Raw genomic sequence first — 15,353 nt, 5'->3', positions numbered from 1 at the left:
TTATGCAGGAATGTTTATATCTAATTGCAATCAGAATTGAATTTGTTGGTCCCATACAAAGATCACAAATAACAGTGTTCTGTCCATCACTCGTGGTCTATATAGCAATGAGCAGTGGGGCCAATTGCCACGCAGGCTAACAGGCCATTCGTCCGAGGACCACTTCGCCTAATTATTGATGGACAAATATTTTCAGCATCGATACGAACTGATAGATCCTTCTATATTATCAGGATTCCACCCGTTCTATTTGGATATAAGAACCGTGTTATCATTAGTATAATACATTATTCTGAGCTGGCTCCATCTTCATTAACGTCATCCATGGTCGACTGATCCTCCAGTTCCGTGTTGTATGTCGGAATAAGTTCGAAAAACAGCTGACAGAAGGTTGTGAAACGTTCTGCAATATATGAAAGTAATGTTATTCGACTTTAGCCACCATCGTAAAATATAAAAGTACCAATTCACGAATCCCGTGGATTGAATAAAATGTAGGCCTACCAATCCATTAACTTATTTGCAATTGATGAAACAAAATTCCAACACATAAAATTTTGGCTAATAAATATCAACATAAGAGTTATCGATTCTGGGAATGGGGGTAGGGGGCGATAGTACCCACCACATGAAAATACAGGGAGGGAAAACATATCGATTGCTCCCAAATAACTTTGAAAAATTGAAAATAAAAACGATATGCAATGCAAATATGTGCTTTTAAAAACATTGAAAAACACTGTGAAGCCATTGGCATAAAAAACCTAATAACCATACAAAATTGTCAATTTTTCGGCGCACTTCGACGATAGATTCGGGAACATAGAGAATGTATTGTCAAGTACCCTTCCTGACAATGAGGTCTTTGTCGAAAGTTGAGTAATCATAAAAGTAGTTTCATGCTAATGGACTCTGGACAACGACACATTTACAATTGTTGGGACTTAGAACGATCAGGGTCCCGTAACACAAAGGTTTGCGATTGATCGCTAATTTCAAAGAATAGTTCTGATTGGTTCATAGTCAGTCTACTTAGCAAAATGCGCATGCAACGAGGATCTTGATTGGTCATTTCATTTAGCGATTAATCGCTAACCTTTGTGTTACCGCGCCATGCTGTTCCGATTCACCAATTTTCGACAAAGACCTCTCAGCTGTTCATTGTCATTTGACAAGTATTGTGTTGTAGAATTCGTTCATCATGGCGGTGCGAAAACTCGTTATTCCTTGGTTGACATGTGCAGTCACCCTTAAACTATAACTTGCTTGATAGTTTTGACTGAAAAGTAACTACCTGAATTATCAGTTTAAAAAATCGTATGGTGAATCTACCTACCCATGAATTTTGGTTGATATCCGTAGTGAATAAAAGGTATCCAGAAAATCAATCCACCGACCATGAAGATAGCAGCGAAGAGAAACTCGAGGGCGGGGTCGTTGATGATAGGTGCGATGATGAAATATATAGAGGCGATTAGGAGGAAAACTGCTACTATCCAATGTACCTGGAAAACACGGGGAAAGAAATGATGTGTTAAAACATAGCAATCAAACAACTTTGAACATTCTTCTGTTTTACTTGATTGTTAACTTTACAAGTCATAATGATTGGGTAATGTACTTTAAACTGCAAATTATTTAATTAACTATTTCTGTGTCCACTAATAAAAAAGGTGGTATTCATCAACTCCTGGTACATTAAGGCGTTTTCCGGACTCTTTCACATGGTTTGATTACTGTTTTACTTGGAAATGGTAATACCACTTTTTTAAGTGTCATGGATAATTTCTTAGTACAAGAAAGTAGTAGTCGTATTATCATTATTATTATCATCACCATCATCATCATCATTATTATTATCATCATCATCATAATCATCATCAGTAGTAGTAGTAGTAGTAGTAGTAGTAGTAGTAGTAGAAGTAGTAGTAGTAGTAGTAGTAGTAGTAGTAGTAGTAGTAGTAGAAGTAGTAGTAGTAGTAGTAGTAGTAGTAGTAGTAGTAGTAGTAGTAGTAGTAGTAGTAGTAGTAGTAGTAGTAGTAGTAGTAGTAGTAGTAGTAGTAGTAGTAGTAGTAGTAGTAGTAGTAGTAGTAGTAGTAGATGGGGGGGGGTAATGGTACTAAGTGGTAATGTGGTGTTCGGCGCCTTTATCCAAGCTATAATTATGGGGAAGTTACAAATTGACGCAGAGGTTCGAGGTTTGAGCCCTGGTGGGTGTTTCATAAAGCTGTTCGTAAGTTAAGAGCGACTTTAAGAACGACTGGTGATCTTTCTTGTGGTAAATGGTATATACATTGGCGATGGTTAAGCGCGTAAGAAAGGTTCACCAGTCGTTCTTTAAGTCGCTCTTATCTTACGAACAGCTTTATGAAACGGCCCCCTGGTCACGTCTTTTGGATGGTGACGTTAAAGGTTAGTCCTAGACGTAAATAACAATCTCTGAGTAACACACGTCTGTAAAAACTCGATCACACACACACACCCTCCCACCCCACCAACCCACACACGCACACACTTCAAATGGGTGTTGTTTGTGGCGTCCGCCTGTAATCTAACTTAAAATGATGCAGTTTCGAGGTTCGAGGCCTGGTCACGTCTTTCAGATAGTGACGTTGAAGGTTGGCCCCAGACGAAAATAATCATTCATATTGTTATGATAGATACAAATTTGTAAAAACCCAAATACAAAACATACTACTAATCCTACTTCTTTTACTACTTCAACGTCAACATATTGATGCTGCTGCTGCTGCGTTGTGATATAACTTTTTAAAACATTTAGAATTTACAGAAGTATTTACAATCTTACCCTGTATGGCCTCTTCCAATCAGGGTGTTTGTATCTGAGATAGAGGAAGGTGAAGGCGGTGATACCATAGAAAAACCACGAAGCAAAGCTGAAATAATTTAACAAACTATCCAAATCGCTCGAAACAAACAGGAGAATCAGTGCGATCACAGACTGAAAAGAAAGACAAATTAATTGAAATTGACAATGAAATCGAAAGAGAAGAAAAGTAGATACACGAAAGTAAATCAATTACGGCATAGGCCCTTTAAAAAGGGAATGTTATCTCTAAGGCTCTTCCCCATCGACGCACTAAGATATATTATACTCTTAAAATTATTGGTCAAAATAACATAAGTGTTGGATTGTGTAATCTCGTCTAACAACTTATTCTGAAAATCAGGGTCCAGGTTTTTTTTCAAACCACTCAACTCATTCCTCTTGATAAGTTATTCTACGCGATTGTTAGAGGAAAGGAATAGAAAATATTTCGAATGTGACCAAAAGACAATTATAGCAATTCTAGTGAATGAAATAAATATAAAAACAAATAAAAAGCTATAACACCATCGTATTCCTCTTAACATTTTAAAACAGCTTCTGGTCTCACCTATACCAACCAAAATGCAATTCAATCAGTTATGGTGCACGATTTACGATATTGTAATATTTCAAATCAAAATTCTAATATTCACTTAATTTTTCTATTTTTTGTTTTTATTATCATTATTGTCTGGTTTACAATGTATCGACTGTAACGTTTTCTAATGTTTATGTATGATATTCATGCTGTGTTTTGTGTTTGAATAGATATGAATAAAATCCACATGAAAATGATGAAAATGAAATTCGAATGGTGTGTAGTTGTCCTGATGACCAAAGCCGCATGATGATTAATAAATTGCTATTTGACTTACCACAACTATCAAGGAAACTACAGGCGTTACCCTCTTGTGTTGTGCCATTGATAATACCTGGGGGAAATGACCTTCTTGTGCCACCGAGTAGGCTAACCTATTGTGTCAAAATTAAAATGAAAAATAGTCAAATTTCTTGAGGTATTTTTCACCATATCCACATTCACTGGCGGATCCAGGGGTGGGGGACAAAGCCAGCCCGTGCCCCCCCTTGAGAGGCACAATTAGAATTTGTAATGTAAAAATGCCATTAAACAAAAGTGTGCCCCCACCCCCTTTGAACGTGAAGACTTGATTGGGTGGCCAGATAGGGTAACATAATATTCAGAAAATCTCCGCTCAGGCTCCTTTTGGAATATTCAAGCAATGGGCGGTCTTGTCCCTCAAATTGCTAAGCCAACAATATCAATATTCTCATCCCTACAGGTTACCTTTTATTCCCTGTGTGGAGAGTAGCAAAGTGAATTAAAAAGAAAACGTTATTGCGTTGAATCTGGAGCACATGGCCTTCTGATTAAACAAAGCGACAATAAGCATTACACCACGACCATTCGACACAACAACCAACAATAAGAATCAATTAATAAAAAAAATCTCAGTTAATGGATACTTTATGTAAAAACACTATTATTATTGAATAAAGGAAAGAAAAACATTAGTGCTTTGATGCTCTGGTGGTTGTTTCCTTTCAGATTTATATTTCTGTTCATGTTTATGTTTTTTTTATTTTTATGTCATGATTATGAAGTAAACCGAAAATTGTCCCACCTTGAAGCGATAAAAGATACGCCATTAGCCGCTCCGAACGTTGACATAGCAACAGCTACGGGGATCAACCAATAGGCAGGACCCATAGTCTGGAGAGCAAATGTCTGTCAGAATAAAATTAACAAAACTGGAATTACTTTTATATTATTTGCAGATTATGTGTATGAATCTATGAATCTCGACAGGGTTATTATCAAACAATAAAATGCAAGTATATCTTGTAGAAAACTAACTGAGCTATGCCCCCCCCCAAAAAAAAATACAATTTCATAATAGCGTGGAACCTTCTTCAATGATTTGTTTCCCTAGTTGATAATTATAAAATGATGTAATGCTCTCAATGTGCCATTGCTCAGAAATGAAGAGAAACTGGCCAGATAAATGGGAGTACGAAAGAAGTACAAAAAAGGTTGGTTATTTAATGGAATCACCCCTAGTGTAAGCATGACAATCCCTGTCTGAAAGTCCCACACAGCCCACAGTATGATCACAGTGTGGAACGCAATGTGACATCATCTTCACACTTAAATTTGAACATTTCAACAGTGTGAACCACTATGTGAACACACTGTGTCCATAGGGTGAAATTGTCTTCACACTGTTAAATTTGAACATTTCAACAGTGTGAACCACATGGTCCACTATGTGAACACACTGTAGATGTGTCCATAGGGTGAAATTGTCTTCACACTGTTAAATTTGAACATTTCAACAGTGTGAACCACATGGTCCACTATGTGAACACACTGTAGATGTGTCCATAGGGTGAAATTGTCTTCACACTGTTAAATTTAAACATTTCAACAGTGTGAACCACATGGTCCACTATGTGAACACACTGTAGATGTGTCCATAGGGTGAATTGTCTTCACACTGTTAAATTTGTACACTTTGACAGTGAGAATCACACCAATGTCCACTTTGTGCACATGAATATTATATACACCTGGAAGAGTCCATAGTGTGGAATGTTCTTCTAGTGCGAAATTTTCTTAATATTGTAAATATTGAGCATTTTTACATCGATAGTCCACCAATTAAAAATGTGAACACACTTGTACAGTACGTTAATACTCAAAGGAGACCGTAGTGTGGAATTATCTTCGCGTAGTTAAATTTCACAGTTTAATGTTGTGGATCCCACTGAGTTTACTATATCAACACACTGTGTGATACTGTGTTATTTCTATGCCGCAGGAATGTATAATGAATACAATGTAATAAAATACCCAAGTCCATCCATCGGAATTCCATCCGAAAATACAAAAAAAAATTATGGCAACTTGACCAAAATCTTCTTTACACATTCATTTTTTTTCTTGCTTATTGATAATTAATAATGGATTGTTATTGTGGGCTGGTCTTATGTTCATCAAACGAATATCATGCGTGCATTCTTCGGATGAGTGGAATATCTTCTTACCACGGCGACTGCATCTGACTGCATAAGTTGTTCTGGACTGAGGACTGTGAAGTAGGCAATGTTTGTCAGAAGGTAGACTACTGTAGTGACTGGTAGACCCAGTAAAATAGCACGGGGTAATGTTCTAAGAAATACAATAATTTGAAGGAGAAATTATATAATTACGAACACAAACTGAATTTAATTATACATGTAGATTTTCAGCATTCAATTATCTGTCAAGGAATACACTCCGAAACTTCCTCCTCTCAACCGAAACATACCGTACCGTTTTGGGACCCTTTCTTGCTACATAATTTATCTGTCTCATTATTTTTTGGTCATATTCTACAAAGACATGAACTACGAGAGTGACATACATTTTTTTAATTGTGTATCGATACTGCTTTTAGGTATTCGTTATAATCCTTGTTGTTAGGCAGTTCGCGACTGAATTTCTGTGACGCGTATTATAATTATTTTTGTCAAAATATTGTTTGGTAAAAAATCGTTTTGCGCATGCTCATAACAACATCTTTTTTAAACATTGCGTTTTTTTCGAAACGCGTTTCAGAAGTCACAAATTCAAAGCTGTCTAATATTCACTTAAATATAATTAATAAGAGCTTATGGTATGCTTATCTGATATCCATACCATCTCATACTGAAATATACATGACGAATAACATGCTTTATCTTTTATTTGTAAACTTTCAAGAAGCAAAGTTCAATATCTGTACCGATCCTACTTGACAAATTAACAATGATACGTGATGCAGATAGGCTTGAAATATGATAAACGGAGGGGCGTACTCGCATACATGGAGATAATTCAACGGATAGACAGCCAATTGCGATTCCATACAATATCACTATTTCAACATGCCAACGCCCAAGTCTATATTTTGCATCTGACAATATTTCATTTATAAAAAAATAGCAGAACTACATATGAATGACACTAAAACAATACATACTTTTCTGGACTCTTCATTTCTTCTACGGCAAAATTCAACGTGTTCCTGCAAATAAAACATAAACAAGGGAAAGTTAGAGTGCTTCGAAATGAGCTATGATTGATAAAGAAAACAAAACTACCATGTATTATGTCTGACATGGTTTTGTCGTGACATTAGTATTTTGATATATGAAAATGAGACTCATTTAGTCATTTTAAATGAATATATGGATTTCGTCATTTTGTGTCACGTGTTTTGCAAGATTCATGCACATTTCTTCTAAATTTTAACATCACAAAGCTGATAATGTTGTGACGATAACAATTTTGAATCTGAATGACAGATTTAATCAGTATAAAATGTATAATTAATAAAGTTAGAGGCAAATACGAAAATATGTTTTTCAATTTTAATTTATTTCATATTATTCATCTATTTACTATTAGTGGGATGGAACATTCTATCCGCAAATGTTGCTTTCCCCAAGGGGTACTTTACACTGTTAAAGACGATACGAAATTCTGTATTGTACGCTGTTATTCTTTTTACTATAAATTATTGTTTAAAAATTTGGAAAGCCGAATGATAGATAGTTGGACAAATTGATAATAAATGAATATATCTGCAGAATAACTTATTTATGTGTTTAAGCTCATTGGTTTAAGAACTTTTCTACACATGAGAATGTTGAGGGTTCGATCCTCACTTAACTTATGCTCTTTGACATGCAATATTGATCTATAAAGACCAAGGAACAAATCAGTTAGTTTTATATACATTAGGCATATAATAAAGAAGTAATAAATGAAGAAAACAAAGCATTGGGGAGGTGAGGGGGAGATGGGAATAGATACTAGAGATAAACAAAAGACGAGCTAACGAGGGTGATCCAGGGCTAAGTAATGTACAGTACTTAGAAATAATTGTCATCATTGCAATCAAGGGTGTTCAAGCATGCTCCTTCTTTATAAACCGGCACATCATTTGGCTAGGAGTAATCAGATTTATGGGCAACCTTTGGGATAATTCATGCACACTGTCTGGCTACAGCCTAAAAAGTTACGTGCGAGAATTTCACATTTTGTCTTAATTGTTGATACAAATCTATAACTCTTTTAACTTGACAGTTTGCGATTCATACAAAATCGCACTATACATACAATATAATGAGGAACTGCAAGTTTCATGCATATTTTGGGATGGTCCTTATGAAACGTTTATTTTTTAATGTCATGTTTCTAGAGGGATAAGAATAAAGGGCCATAGATGTGGTAAGATTCTTTTATTTACCATCCGTCGTAGGACCATAACCCTGCATAGAAGGCGAGTCCATAAGCAGCAACATTAGAGGCCGAACCTTTGAAGGATTCCTTTGGGTCCAGATATTCAGTGTTCCCTGTTGGTAGGGGTACAATTTCGTTGTTGTTTTATACGACTTTGTCATGATTATAGAGTACCTTGGATTTACGTCATCTATAATAAATCTTTGTGCATTTCTGTATTTTCATGACTATTTCGGCAGAGCATGACGAAAAATCCACACACCAAATTGACATGACTTGTCCCAATTTACCCTATAAGCTAGGTTTGGCTGAATAAATATCTCGTATCCTGGAACACCTGAATAAGTGTAAATTAGTCTTATAGCCCATACAACTGTTTCCAAACAACAGCAATGAATTAAATTGGGCTAAGTGTATATTATATGGGTATTTATACGGCCTCCTCATATTGGGCCCCAATGGACCAATTCCCACCAAATCAGGCTCGTTTTCTTTTTAATTCATGATCCGCCGAAACGCTTTAATAAAAAAAAATGTGACGTCATCTCTTCGTTACCCTATTCGACAGAACAGGAGAACGTCGTGGAAAAGAGTAAAAAGGGAAGGGCATTAATCGTTTAACGGATATTGATGCTTGCTTGTTTTAATGGGCAGAACAAGATAATTTTAATGGGAAAAATAAGATAACTGTTGGTCTACGATTCGATCAACAGGTGAACCTGGATTGCCAAAATAATAATTGGCCCACAGTCATGACTGCAGTTTAGACAATTAATGTATTAAAAAAACTCTTATGTGTGAATTGTCTGTACATTTCGAATATATAGACTAATTTTAATGTTATGCAAATCCAGTGGTTAAAGGCATATATACAAAAAAATGTAAAATATGTTCAAAAGAAGGGACCATTTTGAAAATGATGAAAATATTTGATTTAACTTAGGCGTAACAGGTGTGTACTATAATAGATTAGGATTTCTCTCTATGTTGTAAATAAATGTAGAAAACCATATTCAAAACTTATGTAAACAGTGCAAAATGAACGGCTCATTGTTTATTGCAAATAATCTGTTGAATATAAAACTGTTTTTAGGTGTTCCTACAACCCTTTATATTTTTTTCAATTTTTTTTTATTAAGTTGCATTTGTGTCTAAGTGTAAATACACTGGCGTTTTGATGGTCATATTCAGCATTCCTACATGTACATATTAATATGAGAGTTAACTGAACTTTGAAAACAAATAACAAAATTGACTTCGGTGTTGCATAAACTCACTACTGGCCCGTATTCTAAACTCGGGTTTAAACTAAACCCTGGTTTGAAGTTGTGGTTTAATTATGGAGAGCCAATTGGAGCATAATTCGTAAAATTGTATTGGGAATGAGAACTGATGTATTTTTTTTCGTTATGAAAGCAAAATGAAACAAAATAACATTAGAAATATACAACATAAAAAAAATTATTATTTTTGTTTGCATGGCTCCCCATTTTAGCTCAGAGTTAGACCGTGGTCTAAGTTAAACCTGACTTCAGAATACGGACCACTTTGTCTTCTTTTCGTTTAGTCACATCCCGCATGGTCTAATCCTAATGCACCAACAGCCATTTCGTCTACTATACAGTAACCTACTGATCTTTCTTCTTCGTGTTTGGTTTTGGTTGGAAACCAGTTTTTGGTTAGCTGCCAATCTAACTCGGCTACAGTAATTTCGAATGACATCCACTTGGTTCTACACTGCTTAGTCTATTTGGTTAGATGACTATGAACCAAATATTCAGATTTGGCAAGTGAACATTAGTAGAAGCAGTGGATATTAGAACCATAGGCGGCGGAAGCGGGGGACGAAATATGTTATGCTAGATCAGAACTAAACAGCGGCGGATCCAGGAAGGAGCACATCCGGCCCTTGCCCCCCCCCCATTGAGAACCATTACAAATATAGGGGAATATGTCGCAAGTGACTGCAGTAAGGATCCCTTCCTTCTTTCTTTTTTTTTTGCTTGTTAAATTTTCCCTGACATAAATCACCATCAATTGGGAATGAAGACCTGATTTTTTTTTTGGGGGGGGGATTGTTATTTTTAGAAAAATTGCCCCCTTTTGGAATCCTGGATCAGCCCCTGGAATCAGATCGATTGATAGTAGACCAAATGGATTTAGCCCATGGGAAGTAGACCGACTTGTAAACCAAGTGAATATAAGCCCTTTCCGTCATACCTTGACCAATCTCCACAAAACCAAGGATTATAATGACTGCAAGAGCTAGAAGTTTAGCCACTGTGAATATGATTTGAACTCGAGCAGCGGCCTTCAGACTGTAACAATTGATTATTGCCAGCAAGACTGAGAAGGAACGAGAGAAAGGAAAGAAATTAAAACGTAAAGCAAACTAATGAAAAATGATCAGGGCCCCGTTGCATTAATTACCATTATAACTCTGCCATACCATGGTAACTTGCATTGAGTCCTTGAGTTTGATTGGCTGTTGATCAGCATTACCATGGTAGTTACCATTGGATGGTAAAGTTACCATAATAGTAACTTTTATGCAAAGGGGCCCAGATGTAGCATGGACAGACGAATGATAATTATGGGAATATTTAAATGACAAAGCAGAGAAATTTGCAAGAGCACGGGGAAATACATGAACACACGAGTGATCAATAACAAACGTCAATGAGTCATATCACTATGTACTTAGTGGACAGAATGGAGGAGGGTGAGGGTAAGCATAATATTATAGTACATTCGTCGGCCGGTGGCAAAATTGCAAATATGTTGTTTGTCCAAAGCCGTCAGGACGCCTGGGCCCGTTGCAGAAAGAGTTGCAATCGATTGCAACTTTAAAAATCATGCGCAACTTCATTTTCAACCAATCAACAGTGCGCATTTGGGACTTGCGATTGATTTTGGGGCTTGCGTTTAAACGCAACTCTTTCTGCAACGGGCCCCAGGATGACACTGCTGTTTTGATTCACCGATTTTCGGCAAAGGCTATACCTTATCACTGAAGGGCTTTTGACAAGATTTTCTGCGTTATGAAAAGCGCCTGCGTATTTATATTTGTAGGACGTACTCGTGTTACCGTATTGGAAAGGTATCATGTGATCAAATTCTATTGTCATTCGTCATTCAACGCAACGCCAATTCCCAATGAGAACAGTCGTGAAACTATAGGACCGACGAAATCGCAGAGTTGACGCGTGCGCGTGGCAGGGTACGGTCGCCGTGACGCACCCGTCGTCCACGGGAGCTCTTAAATTATATTGGGGAGATATTTGCTGATAGGCTATTGGATACTCTTTTGGACACTGAAAAATTGCTACAGATTACTATAGGGTCACTTGGGGTGAACACAATGCTTAATTTGTATTTGCCATTTTCTCTGTTTTACATGTGAGATTAATTATAAAAAAAAACTTTCAACACTTTAGTGGAAGCAAACATATTACTCACCAATGCAACAACCCGCTAAAAGCTTTGCAATCATATCAGGTGGTCCGCATTCTTCACCAGTGTAGAAGGGCGCCACCATATACTGACCAAAGGTTAATGAGATGATAGCGATGCCTGCGGGACGAATAACAGTGATACTAACCCATGCGTACACAAAGGCTATGGATGAACCAAAGGTCGTGTTCAAGTACGTGTGCTCAGCACCAGATTTGGGGAGCATCAGACCCAATTCGGTATACACCAAAGCGCCTGTGGGTAGAAAGGGAAGTCGAGGGAACATCGGTGTGAATTGTGATAATTATGAAGATGGAGGGACGAGAAAGCGATTTGAATATATTACAAATAGAACATTAAAGGAGAATGAAACCATTGGAACAAGATAGCTTGAGTGAAAACAGAAAAATCAAAGAAACAGATCAACAAAAGTTTGAGAAAAATCGGACAAATAATGAGAAAGTTATGAGCATTTGAATATTGCGATCACTATTGCTATGGAGATAGCAAATTGGCAATGCGACAAAGATGTGTGATGTCACTGATGAACAACTCTCCCCATTACTTTAGTATATATTTCACTTGAATTGCCTCTTTTATCACATCTATCCATAGATCATGTGTTCTTTCTACATGAGGGCACGTAATACATATTTTTTAAGAATACATAATGGATAAAGAGTTTGTATCATCGTAAGAAAAAGCAAAAAGAGACATTTTGAGGGTGTTTTATAGTCCACCAAAGGGAAAGTTGTTCATCAGTGACATCACACATCCTTGTCGCATTGCCAATGGGAGGATCTCCATAGCATTAGTGATTGCAATATTCAAATGCTCATATCTTTCTCATTATTTGTCCGATTTTTCTCAAACTCTCTTTATTCTTATTCTTTGATATTTCTGTTTCTACACAAGCCTATTTGTTCCAAAGGTTTCATTCCCCTTTAACAAAAAACAGATAAGTAAAGAAACTTAGATGATGAACAATGCTACAAAACATAATAAGCACCATGCCCCTTTGGAAATAAAAAAAAATTACAAGATGCATCATGATTTTCAAACATTAATATCTGTGTTTTCTAACTTTTCAACTTCATTCCTTGGCGTTCAAACTTTTATATTCTAACGTTTAATCCTTTGATATACTTTGGCCAGATGACGGTGACCTTGGGATAAGATTTGTTTTCATGTACTTGTTTGAATAGAATTATGACAATGTGTGACTAACAAATAAAATAAATTCAATGAATAAACATAGTCGGTAATAAAAGGGTATATAAATCTGGATTTATACAACATAAATACATAACTCATTCTCGCCAACATAAAAGATGGCAAACAGTTTTGTTTGTTGGCATTTGTATATAAAGATTTCCGATTCAGTCAGAGAGTATTTAAACTCTCCAAATTCCTTAGATCAAAATAGATTGCGATCAGGGACCAATCTAAAGTTAGGTCGACGTTGTCAATCTGATAGATTTAGAATTCAATCCTATTACATTGAAACTTTCGATCCAATTTTGGATTGGTCACGGACCAAAATCTATCAGATTGATTTTGCAGTCTCCAGAATTTAGAGATAAACTATTTCAAATGTCCCTTAATTGCAAATGATTCTACACAGCAAAAACTTTGGTGTTAACCGGTGTAGAGAGAGGACCACACCAGTTATTTTACTCCGGTGTTAAATTGACAGTGTTTAACACCATCGGTGTTATTACAACAACTTTGGTTGTTACATTTACACTCTTTGGTGTTATTTTCAATCTCTAGGATGTTATTTTAACACCTCATGGTGTGGTCCTCTATATATAAACACCAACTGGTGTAAGTTTTGATCCCGGGGGGGGGAGGGCAGTCAAATATATTGCTGTACACACGCGTGACCAATTTCCGAACACCCCCCCCCTCCCCACAAAAAAAAAAAGTTTTTCTCTGTGTGCAAAATAACCCCCTAAACAAGTTTTTCGCGGGCTTTATTTACACATTTGGCCCCTAAACAAGATGTCGCCAAAATATGACCTCGGGGGAAAAAGCTTGGGAAAAAACATACCCTAAACACATTTGGCTATAGTCTTCTCTAAAAAAGCTTTAGGGGAAAAAACGTACCCTAAATACGTTTCACCCCGCGATTGACCATTGACCAGTCTTTTTTTTCGCTTATTTTTCACAAAACAGTTATAAGTACAACTCAGTGATCTGCAAATGAGAGAGTCAATGATTACTATTTATCTTGTTTTTTATTGATTGAATTATGAAATAATTCAATTTTTACAAATTTGACAATAATGCCATCTGGACTGAACAACAAATTGTTGAAATAATGGAAGTGCTATTTGTCAGGGAGGAATAAATTTTTGCTTTATTTCATATTTCATAAAATAAAACTTGCATACCGACCATAATTATCCTGTTATTATGATAGACTGTTTTGCGAAATTATGCGAAATTTTAAAATGTCTTAACTCTCTCATTTTACATCCGATTTTGACGAAAATTTTAGTGTTACGCTTGTTTGATTTTTCTCCGTCTATTTAAATCAACTTTAAGTTGGGTGGACTTATTTGTCCTTTAACTAATTATACTTACCTAACAGTGCAACTATACCACATACCACCCATACAACGAGACTCATCCCAACGCTCTCTGTTGAAGCAAGAACTCCTTTGGGGGATACAAAAATACCAGATCCAATCATCGACCCAACCACGTAAGCAAATGCTCCAAGTAGACCAACTTCTCTTTTTAATTTTACCCCTTCACCGTTGTCGGGGCCGTCAATGATCTCGATGGCTTTTTCATTGTAAGACGTTGGTCCATTCTCGTACTCAGGTTCGAAGCCATGATTGATCTCTCCCTTCTTTCTTTCTTTTAATTCCGTCATATTTCCAGAAGAATGAACAATTGATCGACCCTATGAATGGTTATATTTTCTTATCGTTTAAGAGCTTGAAATGTTATTTCAGACGGTCCATTTCAACAGGTTTTATCCACAAACAAAATCACCGTGTAATGATCGATTCGTGCTGAAAAGCCGGTATCGGTATATACCACCAGAAACGGATACTCATTTGGATGGTCTTAGCACTTGAGAGATCTAAATAAATCGTTACTAACTAGACTGTTAGGTCACGTGGAGAGAAAAACACACAGACGCACTCGCACGCACACACGCACACACACACACACGCATTAGCGCCAAGCAGTATTCGTCATCATTCTCAGATAAAATACAATTCACTGTTTATCTCTAAGAGAAGTGAAAACCCGACAACCCCCTTATATCTATATGTACATGCCGATATGTTTTATTGACAAGCAACATTAAGCTGTGGTTTTACTAAAACGACTTATTCTTTAAGGATCGTCTGACGATTTCATGTAAGAATGTTTAACCGATATGTTTTCATCTGAGATTGTTTTAAAATCAAGATGATATTTTCCCTGATGTGTTTTTTTTTCTGTTGTGTTTTTATTGAATACTAACAATCTTTGAGGGGAAGAGACATAGAATTTTACACACAAGCTACAGATAATAGAAAAAAAATAGAGGAAAATTTATAAACAATGAAGAGTTAAAATGAAGGGAATAAAAGAAACGACTTCTTCTAATTCTTTACCTATTAATAACAAAAACTCAGGATGTCATGTATTTTTAGACAGTACGTGTAAAAAAAATACAAGTTATATTTTAAAAGTATCATCGCTTCATTCTTTCAAAACGATTATGGGGGTAAAGTATCGAAAAGTCTTTTTAATGAAAAGCTGAAAAAATGCTGAAAT

The 15,353-nt window shown here is 36.2% G+C and overlaps 1 protein-coding gene across 1 annotated transcript; it reads right to left on the bottom strand.

Moving 5' to 3' along the window:
• Nucleotides 1-262: 262 nt before the first annotated feature.
• On the bottom strand, nucleotides 263-14,679 carry LOC121407233 (b(0,+)-type amino acid transporter 1-like). Its single transcript, XM_041598202.1, has 11 exons — nucleotides 14,160-14,679; nucleotides 11,577-11,825; nucleotides 10,338-10,463; nucleotides 8,125-8,230; nucleotides 6,853-6,897; nucleotides 5,897-6,020; nucleotides 4,474-4,577; nucleotides 3,706-3,802; nucleotides 2,810-2,962; nucleotides 1,337-1,505; nucleotides 263-403 (listed from the first exon to the last, which is right to left on the bottom strand). Exons 1-11 carry the CDS (start codon nucleotides 14,452-14,454, stop codon nucleotides 288-290), a joined length of 1,584 nt encoding a protein of 527 aa, XP_041454136.1. The 5' UTR covers nucleotides 14,455-14,679; the 3' UTR covers nucleotides 263-287.
• Between the last annotated feature and the right edge of the window lie 674 nt (nucleotides 14,680-15,353).

The sequence above is a fragment of the Lytechinus variegatus genome, chromosome 2 (assembly GCF_018143015.1).
Source record: "Lytechinus variegatus isolate NC3 chromosome 2, Lvar_3.0, whole genome shotgun sequence".
Lineage (NCBI taxonomy): Eukaryota > Metazoa > Echinodermata > Echinoidea > Temnopleuroida > Toxopneustidae > Lytechinus > Lytechinus variegatus.
The sequence above is the reverse complement of the archived record's forward strand: the minus strand, read 5'-3'. Positions and strand labels throughout refer to the sequence as shown.

Excerpts from the sequence above, each read along its gene's own strand:
- LOC121407233 (XM_041598202.1), bottom strand. The coding sequence starts at position 14,454 with ATGACGGAATTAAAAGAAAGAAAGAAGGGAGAGATCAATCATGGCTTC. Across the intron at positions 10,464-11,576 it reads TTTAGCGGGTTGTTGCATTG|TCTTGCTGGCAATAATCAAT; the intron begins GTGAGTAATATG and ends GTTCCTTCTCAG. Across the intron at positions 4,578-5,896 it reads AGTCAGATGCAGTCGCCGTG|ACATTTGCTCTCCAGACTAT; the intron begins GTAAGAAGATAT and ends TTATTCTGACAG.